Below are 12,237 nucleotides of genomic sequence, written 5' to 3'. Positions count from 1 at the left end.
TAGTATTTTTAAAATGCAATTGTTATTTGTTTTTAACATTGATTTTTTTTAGTTGTGAGTTCTGAATTGTCTCACTTCCTGCAGTCCATCCCCCACCCATTGAGAAGGCAAGCAATATGATATTAATTATGCAGTGAAACCCAAACAGTAGAATTTGAAGGACTTCACCCTCTAAAGGGAATTCCTCTGCCATTTGGACCTTGCTTAGGATTTTCTCTGTGCAAGGGCAAGCACCTTAGATGAGTATATTGACCTGTTTTAATAATCAGGGTTTTGTTGAATGATAATCTCTGTGATGATAGCATTTATCAGGATTTTAAGACACATTTTACTCTGCAAAGAGACAGAGGAGAGCTTAGAAGCCATTTCATCTAACCCCTTCATTTTATGAATGAGAAGAATGAGGCCTTGAGAGTAACTTAGCCAAAGTCATGTGGGCAGTAAATGACATTTCTAAGATGTGAACTCATGTCCTCTCATTCAAAATTAGAACTAATTTTCCAATTTTCTGGGTGCTTTTCGCATTTCTGCTAATAGACTAGGCACTTTTCAGAGGCAGGAAGGTTTTTTTTTTGTTTTATCCCTGTATCTTGTCCCAAGTCTGTCTCATATCATTGCTCCTATTAAATCCCATCCCAACATTTGGTTCGCCTGGATAGATTGTGAAGCTGGTGAAATTCTAGTCTCTTCCTCTAGTTGTCCTTCTCTATGTATTCTTTTTGTCTGTTCTTTCTATTTTTAAATCCCAACATTAGAAAAATGTCTGATATCAGTCAGGTACCCCTTTATATTATCAATCCCAGAAAAAAAATTAGCCTTATCTGGTAATTATTGAAAAAAATTCCCTTTCTTATGAGAATTAAAAGCATAAGCTAATAAATTGGTGAGCTCTTTGGGGAAAGGGAACCCTTCTAGAACCCAAGATCCTGTCATTGACATGAGTAGCTGATTGTCCTACTAGGCAAAAGACTGCTCTGTTGTACATATAACTTTAGCTTCCATATATTAAATGAGGCCTGAAAAAAATTAGAATTTCAAGGACAGCTAACAAATAATACTGTTTCCTTTTTAAGGAAAAAAATAAGAGTTACATGAACTAATTTTATTTCTCAGGAACTGCTGTAAAATGATAATAGGAGAAAGATAAGCCTGGTAGACCTGAGTTGGTTTTTTTAAGCCGAGGCATACTGTGAGCTGAAGAGACAGAGGTCAAGCAGTGACAGGCTCCATGAATAGTAACTATTCTCAGAAACCAAAAACCATGAACATGCATTATAGAAAATTCTTTTTGTCATGTCCCAATTTTTGAATCATTCTCCAACACTCAGTTCCAGTTCTTTCTTCTTCAGGAAACCTTTGCTGATCACCCCAGCCAGAATTGATCTCTCCATTTCTATAGTCTTACATCATTTACTTTGTACCAGTCATGTGATACCACCACATATAGCTAGGACTTTTAGATATGGATGTGGGATTTCTTTGACTAATCTTCTCAAGGTCAAGGTCAATGTGTTGCACAACTTTTTATTATGTACAGTCCTTTATGTGATGCCTTGTCAACAGTATATAATAAGTATTTTTTTATTGATTGAATGAATAAATGAACAGAAAGTGATCTCTTCTAATAGTGTGCATTCATAACAGTAAGGACACTTTTCTGCTTAGAAATGTAGGAATTCAGTTAATAATAAATTGACTTTTACATCAAGATTCCCATTTATTTTAAAAATTAATTGAAACCATATGTGCGTATATTCCAACACATCCTTTATTCTATTTTTTTTTTTATTAACAGTGGTACCAAGTTGGCTACTTCCAGTGGAGATACTACAGTGAAATTGTGGGATCTGGTCAAAGGTGACTGCATTCTGACCCTGGGAGGACACAGTCATGCAGTCTGGTCCTGCTCATGGCATTCCTGTGGAGATTTTGTAGCTTCTTCCTCATTGGATACAACTGGCAAAGTCTGGGATGTCAATAGGTAAGAGACTTTTTAAAACACTTTTGTTCCTTGTAGAAACAAATAAACACCAAGGGAGAATATTCTGAAGAGATGCTTTGTTGGTTTTTTGGAAAGCAGTTGGACTAAATGATAGTTGCAAATCCCTTTCCCAATCCATTAGTGTATATTACTATCCCTTTGTATTTTGTTCTGAAGTCTTAATTATGATCACTTGACAAGACTGAAGCTGTTTCACTGGGTAGCTGTTTTACTGCATATTTTAAATGAAAGAAGAGAGCCAATGACTGATTTAAATGTTATTTATATTAATAAAGCTGATATTTGCCTATTTTCCCAAACTAATTAATTTTCAGTCAACATCTTTGAATAGGTGTGAGTAGGGAAGAAGTAAAAACTATTATTCTATTAATAGTCAATTCTTTTAACAATGTATTTATTATATAACTAGCACAAATATATGTTTTCACTGAAAAAAATCACCTTTAAAAAGCAAATTCCTTTTATGTAACTGATTGTAAGATTCTAGAAGAAAGAACTTTTGTCAGTTTAACTCTGTACAAATATACTTTGATGTCTTATTTGACAGTGCTTTGGGAAGCTCCTCTGTACTTCTAGGGTCAATCTGCCATGCAAAATGGTTGAAGTTCTGGCAATGTCACTGGAAGCAGCCAAAAGATAGAAACAGTTACAAAGCTGCTAATTTATCTAATTCAGAGGGCAGTAGATGTATGGATTCAGAAAGAAACTGCCAGCTCAGGAATCTCTGGGAGCTCAGAAAGCACAGGGCAAGAATAGGGAAGGATGGGAAAAGTGCATAGGTTAGCAGGGAAGACTCATCAATATCCAGTTCAAGTTCAGTTCAGGAATCAACAGAATGCTAAAGGGAAAAAGCCAGAATAAGGAAAAGCCTGAGCCAGCCTTGGAGCTGAGTAAAAATTAAAATTTAATTTACCCAATATAGCTCAAGGTTCAAAATAGTGAGACAGTTGATGAAATTGCTTTGACAAAGGTGGGCCTATCTCTGTTTCCTTTTGAAGTAGCAACAATAAGCTATAGGCCATGGTCAACCAAAGTTTGAAGGGCTCTTGACCCCGGTGATCTATGAAGGGCATGATGGCACCATTCCCCATCCCCACCATTAGAAATGTTCAAGAGGTAGAGTTTAACTTAGTCTCTTAACTGACAAAAATCTGTCTTCAGTCTAACGGTTCCCACATTTGATCTTCCAACCTAATTTCTTCCTAGACCAAAAGACACTTAATTTATTAACACTGAAGGCAAGAATCCAGGATAGATTGAACCCCAAATTATTTTTCCCCAGTTTCAAATTATGTAACATGTTTTTAAAAGATTTCTAAACAGATTGATTTTTAAATAATATTTTATTTTTTTCCAATTACATAGCAAGACAATTTAATATTCATTTAAACAAAGATTTTGAGTTTCATATTTTTCTTAATCCCTTCCTCCTTTCCTGTCTTCCTAAGATGACAGGCAATTTGATATAGCTTATATATATGCTATCTTGTAAAACATATTTCCATATTAGTCACAGTTGTGAAAGAGCAGTTTCCTCTGAATTTCACTGTATTTCACTTTTTTTTCTCTGTATTTCACTTTTTTTCATGTCCCTAGCACTTATCCCAGTGTGTGCACATAATAGGCAGTTAAGAAATGCTGGTCAACTGACTAATTAACTCTCCCATACTCAAGAAACTTCAGCGATTCCCTGTTGCTTTGAGGAGGAAAAAATAAAGACTCCTCTGGTCTTTTTAGCTCCTTAGAATTTCTCTCTATTCTCTCTTCCTAAAGAGATTTCCCATTTCTCTTGGACATGCACTTCATATGTCAGGCTAACCGGCCCATTTGGTGTTACGTATTCTGTCTTCTGTCTCCTTTCATTTGGATAGGCAATTCTCCATCCCTGGAATGCCCTTCCCCTCTATCGCCTCCTGTAACACCTGCCTCACTTTAAGATCTCCTTTAAGAGCTACCTCCTACAATAGATCTTTTCTGATTTTCCCTTTTGCTATTGTGATCCAGCCTAAAATGACTATGTATTTATGTGTCATATATATTACATGTACACACGTATATATTACATGTATATACATATATGCAACATAAACACATGCATTTGTGTTATGCATATATACATTTAAGCAGTCATGTATACATACATATATGTATAATGTTTTTATTTGCATAGATGTAGTTTCCCCCAGTTAAATTTAAATTTCTATACAATAGAGACGTTTTCCTGTTTGTCTCTATATCCCCAGTGTCAAAAGCAATGCATAGCACAATGTCTATCATATAAGTGTTTAAGAAAGACTTATTGCAGGGAGTTGTATTGAACAGAACTTGTGTAAGTTTTTAGTTATTATTGAGTTTAAGAAAAAAATTATGTCAGCTTACCTAATACAAATATAGGTTATTAAAACAGAATACTCGTGCCTATAAAAGATTACTCAAAGCTCAGTTCTTCCTGTCATCATCACAAGCTCACAATGTTGGCTTGACAATTATTTCTTATGACACTTCAATCCATATATCATCTTCCCATTGATGCCAAATATATATGGATGTAGCAGACCAACTTTCCTCCTGATTGATGTCAAACACTCTGTAAACACTGAATTCGCCTTCGGAAGCCAAGAACTCATCATCAGTGTCAAGAAGGGCAGTGCATTGTCATTATTGAGGAGAAATGCCAGTATTGATTGAGGACAAGTATTGACTGAGGGATTGATTTTTTCTAGAGTAGATGTCAATATGTTTTTCAAAGTCACAGTCAAAGCAAATTTTTGATACTGAATTTCCTCCCAAAATTCTACTCTAGCATTAGACCTCCAGTAGATTTTGAAATCAGTGCCTTAGCTTAGCCTGGGTTCAGAAGCATTTGGGCTTTGGCTCATGCTTCTCTTTGTAGATGGAAAGAGATATAAAGCCTGCTAAGCAGCTGCCCCATTCTCATTCGGCTGTGTGGATGCAGCAGAGTTCTTTATACTAAGACATACTAAGGAAAGTTCAGGGACAGGGAGACTACAAATACCCTTTTTGTGGCTCCCACCTCCTTTTTTCTCCCTGTCCCCAGCCTATTGAGTGGCTGTGAAGATAGGGCAGAACACTTTCATTAGTCCAGAACTGGAACATTTCCTAGTATGTAGCTGTGTGAAATGAGTACACGACTAAGCAAGTTTTATGAAACTGCTGACATAGTAGGAGATATAAGCAGCATATGGATCCTGGATCTGGAACTATGTTAATTAGTTATCAAATGCCTTCTTATGAGATATGTTGATGCAGGGCTTTAGCCCACATCAATCTGTAGTACCATGGGGCCTGGTGAATGCTTTTGGAACATGTTGTTTAACTACCTCCTGAGGTGATTGCTTTATTAGAAAGTAAGGGTGCCTTATGATTCCTGAGCGCAATGATAGCAGTCATTTAGTCATGAGCGTATTATGAGTCAGCAGCATTAGGACCAAGTGTTGTCAATAGCATAGTACATACCCAAATTAGAGTTTACAAACTATTGTTGTGATATGTAATCTTGATATATACTTAAGGTAATTCACTCAGGGTCTGACAGTGAGCTTCAGGAAACCCTAGAGACAAACTACTTTTATCCCCTCATTTTCCAGGCAAAATAGAGGCCTGTGGAAACTGAACTACTTGTGTCAGACAGCTAGTTAGTGGGAGAGCTGGAAGTAGTGTTCAAGTATCTTTATTACTATATCAGTGTTCTTTTGATTATCCCGTTATCCTTCTTATGACCTTCAAGATAGAGAAGTTATCTGGCTAAGGTATTGATTACTTTAAAAATGATCTAAGACAATATAGATGAACTTGAAATCTTAAATATAGAACTGGAAGGTTTCTTACAGGTAATCTAGTTTCAACCCCTCATTAAGAAAGTGAGGGCCTAAATTGGAGCTAGAATGACTTTTTCTAGGGGTCTTCACAATAGTAAGGAGGAAGAATTGGGATTTGAATGTAGGTGCTCTGACTCTAATTTATCAGTCTGTGTATTGTACAGATGCCTAGTATAAGCTTGACTTGTGTCTAGGACATTGACTTATGCAACAGCGCCCAGATTCATAGTGATTCTGCATTTGGAATGGCAGTTATAAAACAGTTCATACTTGTCCCCTCATTTAAAGAACAAAACTCTCTCACACTGGGCTTGCACTTGGTCTTGCAGCCCTGTGCCAGGAAAGGTCACCATATCCTGTGTAGTTTCCATTGCACCCTCCTGCTTCAACATAATGATAGGGTTGGCCACAGATGTTTATGATAAATAACATAAAATCCAACAAATGTGTCCTTTATCACAATAAATTTAAGGAAAACACCAATGCAAGTAAGGTGAGGGCCCTTCCATCATTGCTGTCTTATGTTTCTTTCTTTCTGAGCTCCTGTTCCTATGAGCAAGTGTTTTTGATAAAACATCCATACTCACCTGCATCTCCCCATTGGTTCATTCAAATGGAGATCTCATTTCTTGCAGTTTTACAGAAGTGAGTTATAAATGTGGCTGGCACAAGCTTCTGCTTCAGTCTTAATTTGCTGCTCTAGCATGCCTGCCATTTCTCTTTTCATTCCTAGTTCTTTAGAGTCTCTCACAAACCAGTCATACCTAGGAGGGAAAACTTCTGACCCCCATTCAAGATTTCTAATTTTAGTTTCTCCCTACACAAACTAGAAAGAACTGCAAATCCCAGAGGGTTTTGTGGACAACCCACCCATGGTCAGGAGTGGTTACCCTATTAATTAATTGTTCATACAACAAGTAATTATCCAACATGTGCTATCTGTCTAACAAAGTGGTAGGTCCTTTGAAATACAAAAGAAGTAAAAAACCTGGATTCTGTCTGCAAGACCCTTGCCTACACAATCATTCTTTTTTAAAAAAATTATATTTGAATTTATTTTAAACATAAATACAAAATAAGAAAAGAATTGACATGTACACCCAGAACATGAGAGGATTCAAAATAAAGTAATAAATTTCCATTACAAGAAAACCTCTATAAATACTAAACATTATTTTCAAAGCTGTCCATTTTTCCTTCCTTCCTTGTATGTCTTCTTTTGTCCTCTGCTGTGTACTTTTTACTTTATTTTTCCCTCTTTCTCTCCCCCCACCCCAAGGCTACAATTAAGCACGGATATACATACACAGATATAACATGGATATATGTAATACACACATATACATGCAATATATACACATACATACACATGCATGTACATATACACACATACACACAGATATCAATAAACATACATATACTCAAATGCATGTATATACGATTGTATTGTGTTTATTTCTACTTGTCACCTATTTATAGGTGGATAGCATATTCCTTTGTAAGTCCAAGTCTTTGCACACTTTTCTAAATCTACCAACTCATTATTTCCTACACAATAATATTCTGACCCAATTACATTCTGCCTGGGAGATTGTCTGAGAGTTTTTTCCCCGAATTTTTTCTGCATTCCCTCTGTTCTCTGCTACATAGGTTTCATTTATACAAGGAACTTTTAAAATAATCACAATTATCCATTTTACACTTAAAACTGTTCTCATCCTATAATATAATTTAAGTTCTGATTACTACTGAATCCAGTTCCTTTATATCTTTTTCTCTTGGTTTCCTTGAAGTTCCTGACCCTCTGTTCTTCCTAATGAACTCTGTTATTATTTATTCTGACTCAGCAAGATAACTTTTAGTAATTTAATTGGGATGGTATTACTTAAAGACATTAGTTAGGTAAAATTTTAATTTTTAAATTATATTAGCATTACCTGCACATGAACAATAAATATAACTAAAATTATTTAGATCTAACTTTGTTTATATAAAAGGTATTTTATGTTTATTTTCATATAGTTAGGTCCTGTGTCTGTTTTAGCAGGTATGCTCTCATAGTTTTTATACTGTCTAGTTATTTTATAAAATCTAAAACTGTTGATTAATATTGCTGACACATTGTGGTTTCCCTATTTTTCTCTTTTGTTAAATCTGATTTTAGCTTTAACTTTGTCTGAGATCATGATTGCCATCCCTGCTTTTTCACGTAATAAATTCTACTCCTAACTCCAAGCCTTATGTGTGTGTGTCTCATTTTTATAGCATTTCCTAAAAGTAACATATTGTTGAATTCAAATTTTTAATCTGCTATCAGTTTCCATTTTATAGGCAATTCATCCCATTCACTTATATATATTTCATCCATTTATCCAAATACTTATATTTTCCTCCTTTCTATCTTCCTTACTATCCTTCTAACTCTATTCCTTTCCCTCCTAACCTGTCTACTTTACCTCTAGCTGCTACCTTGCCCTCCTATTCTTTAACCTACTCCTCCTCTGATAATCCCGGCCCCCTCACCCTTTCCCTCCACTCTATTCCCTTACCCTGTTATTTCTTTCTGAATTGAAAAGATTTTATACCTTTCTAAGTATATATGTATGGTTGCCTCTTTAACCCATTCCTGAAGACAGCAGTGTTCCAGAACTTCCCCCCCCCATCTAATCTCCTCTGTATCATTTATTCCCCTTGCTCCTCATTTATATGAGATAATTACTCATTTTTGTCATTTTCTACATCATTTTGCCTTTAAGAATTACATCATACTCAGCTCTACCCTACTCTTTCTTTTGAATTATCCAATTACTAATGACAATGTTAGACATACAGTTGACATTTTCACGTATAAAAAGGAAACAATTTGTCCTTATTGAGTTCTTTAGTCTTTGATGTTTACGTTCTATTTCTCTTGGATCTTGTGTGTCAGATTTTCTATTTAGTTCTGGTCTCTTTGCAATAAAATCCTGAAAATCTGTCAATTCATTGAATGACCATTTGTTGTTGTTGTTCAGAGTTATGCTGAATTTTGCTGGGTATGATATTTTTGGCTATAACCCCAATTCTTTTGCTCTTTGATATATAGCGTTCCAAGAACTGCAGTCTTTTAGTGCAGCCACTGCTAGGTCTTGTGTAATTCTCATTGTGGTGCTGTCATATTTTAATTGTCTTTTTCTTGTTGCTCATAATATCTTCTCCTTAACCTGGGGGTTTCAGAATTTGGCTATGATATTCCTGTAGGTTTTCCTTATAGGATTTCTTTCAGGTGGTAATCAGTGGATTTTTTCTATTTCTACTTTTGCCTCTTGTTCTAAAATTTCAGGACAATTTTCTTTAATTATTTCATGTATTAATGAATCAAGATTCTTTTTTGTTTGTTTTGGTCATAGCCTTCAGATATTCCAATAATTCTTATTTTCTTTTCTTGATCTATTCTCCTGATAAGTTGTTTTTTGTTATATTTCGTTTTATCTTCTATTTTTCATTATTTATATTTTATTTTATTATTTCTATATTTAAAATTATTTGCTAGATTCACCTTGACCAATTCTGATTTTCAAGGAGTTCTTTTCTTCCTTAAGATCCTAGATCTCCTTTTCTCATTTATTGACTTTCTTTCCATAATCTTCTTGATTTTCTTGGATTGTTCTTACTTTAAAAAAAGTCCCTCAGTTTATTTTACTTGATTTTTGAAGTCTTTTTTGAGTTTTTCTATGGATTCTTTTTGGACAGGTGACCATATGTCATTACTCTGTGGGGTAAGAGAAGCTTTTTAAATTTAAATATCCTCCTCTGAAAATAAACCCCAGTCATCTCTATTTCCACACTGCCTATGGTTAGGTTCTTTCTCCTTTTCTGCTCATTTTTAAAAAATTTAGCAGCTTTTTATTATAATTACCTCTAATCTTTGGGGTGGCAGATAGTACCTTTGGCTTCAGGTCCTTCTTACTGTTATTTTTTTAGCTTCATCCAGGGCCCAACCTCTGCACTCCTTTCCTTTTCCAAGTCACAGCTAGGGCCCCCTGGAACACTATGCTAGAAATGCTCTTGCTTTTTGAGAACCCTTCAGTGACTATGACCTTCGTTTCTCCTCTTTGGCCTAGAACTAAGACCAAGAGCTCAGTTCTCTTGTAACTGTTCACAGTCAGCAGCATCCTTACCCCAGTGCTTCTGTATATGCTGTGCTGCTGGTTCCTTCTCACCCAGGACCACTTCTTGGCAGCACAGTTGGGCCTGGAATCCCTTGTCAGCAGAGGCTCCCTCAGTCTTTCCCCACTAAGACTTCTGACTCCCCACACTTTACAGGAGGTGAAAATTCCTGTGGCTGACACTGGGGTTTCCACCCAACCCAGATGTTCCCATGACTAGTCACTTGCTGTTTCAGTGGAGTGAAATTAGAGGTGCTTGCTCTACAGGGTCCAAATCTTCACACTGGGATCTCTCTCCAAATCTTCTCTGGTTGTCCCAGGAGGACCACTGTTCTGCCCCAACTCTTGTTTATTTTTGCTGTTCTGCAGTGAACCTGAGGTGCTATTTTGTCTTGTTTGTGGAAGTAAAATGGAGAGCTAGGAATTTTCTGGCTCATTCTATCCTCTTCCCAGAATCTTTGACAAAATCATTCTTATAACATCTTCATAAGAAGAATTATTATTAAAGCTAAAGATTTTGAAAGACATTGTAAATTTATTCTGTTCCAGAGTCTCTGTGTGCAGGCACAAGCAAGGGAGGGATTTTTGTTGTTGCTGCTGTTTTCTTTTTCTTGGAGTTCAGTTTACCAGGCCCAGCCTACCTCATAAGAATCTGAAGGATGAATCTCCTTTGAACCCTTATAATTCACAGCTGTACTGAGTCAAGTAGGTTTCATGCCTTCTGGCTCTGAGTCAATCAGGGGCAGAGTCTTTGTTCTATATTCTGGGAAGCTGGCATTTTGCTTTGGGGTTGACTCATGAAGAGGACCTTTTGATTTTCTGGTCAAGACTCTGAGTAGCCCCCTGTTCAGAGCCCCCTGACTACTCTGATGTTGTTTGTGCACCCTCAATCCAGTGATGTAAGTAAATTATATAGCAATATTGCTGTACTCAGACAGTTGGAGCCCTGTCTGTTAGTCTTTGTGCTAATTTCTCTGCTTGTGTTTTCTCTGCTTGTATTTTCTTGTTCGTGGTGCTGACCTTTCTCCTGAAATAGTGAAGGTAACCAAAAGTAGTATTGTTAACCCCTTTTTGAGCAGTCTTTCCTTTAAAAGCATATCAAAGAACCTGTGCTAGCAGGTGATCCTGGATATGGTCGGGTGCTTTCTATTATATTACACTGTCTTGGGGAAGTTTTCAACACTGAGAAAAAAATATACATATTGAGTAAAACAATAAAAATTTAAAAAAATTGAATATTGTATAATTATAAATGCCAACCTTGGCCTCTGAGAGTATCTGAGCATACCCCCTTTCTCCAACCAGTCCTCTTATTTTTAAAGGTGGGAGACAATAAGTATGGAATACTGCATATACTTTCGGACTCAGTTGATGTGTTGGGTAGTTTTCTAGAACTGCTTTCCTCCTCACCCCTTTTTTTTTTGCTGCTTTTGCTATAAGTGATGACTCACTGAGTAGAGGAGACAGGAACAATGTCTTCAGAAATGAAAGAGATATATAAGTAAAAATATGAATATTTTTGAAATAGTAGTAATATTTAACAGACATTTCTAGAACTTTTTAGTGTTCACAGTACTGAATTAATGAAAACTGATAGCTTTATTCAATGTAGACTTATCGATTTCATCTTAGGAATATTAAATTTTAGCAAACCACATTACTTTTGCTTTGTTTTTAAAGTTACATTTAGAGGCATCCAAAAGTAGTATTCTTCTGACTGTTCTATTTAGAGAAATGAGTTGACTGAAATGTTAAAACTGTTTAATTCCATCATAAAATGAGTTCTTTTATATTGCCTTTAGGAGATAATAATTAAAACAAATAGTATTCTCTGTTAAGTTGTTTATTAGTGAAGGAGCTCATTTTGAAATTATTTCATTACAGAAATGGTCAAGAAAAATGGTCAAAGAAAAAAAATCTTAGCAAAAGCTATTGTATCTATCTATCTATCTATCTATCTATCTATCTATCTATATATGTATATATATATATATATATATATATATATATATATATCTTAGCATGGTATATCAGTTTCTACAACTCCAAATTGAGAGTTCTTTCCATCATAGGTAAGCACAAATAAATCTCTCCCTCTGTCATTTTCCCCCATCTATAAAATGACCTCTAAAGTTCTTCGAGGTATGAATTCAAATAGATATTGCTAAGTTCAAAACTACTTGCATATGATAGAACCTTCTGAAGATTCCTATTCTATTTATTTTAAATTTGAACAAAAGAGTAAGAA

General features: G+C 35.5%; 1 protein-coding gene across 1 annotated transcript in view; it reads left to right on the top strand.

Moving 5' to 3' along the window:
- Positions 1-12,237, top strand: part of SPAG16 (sperm associated antigen 16) — a 660,467-nt gene that overhangs the window by 86,325 nt on the left and 561,905 nt on the right. Inside the window, exon 3 of the mRNA XM_069075095.1 lies at positions 1,796-1,981. Within this exon, the coding sequence (XP_068931196.1) occupies positions 1,796-1,981 (186 nt within the window). The remainder of the gene's footprint in view (positions 1-1,795; positions 1,982-12,237) is intronic.

This window comes from Petaurus breviceps, unplaced genomic scaffold, assembly GCF_028583685.1.
Source record: "Petaurus breviceps papuanus isolate PSGF00001 unplaced genomic scaffold, PetGlider_PUasm1.0 90903, whole genome shotgun sequence".
Classification (NCBI taxonomy): domain Eukaryota; kingdom Metazoa; phylum Chordata; class Mammalia; order Diprotodontia; family Petauridae; genus Petaurus; species Petaurus breviceps.
This window is presented reverse-complemented; position numbering and strand designations above follow the sequence as displayed.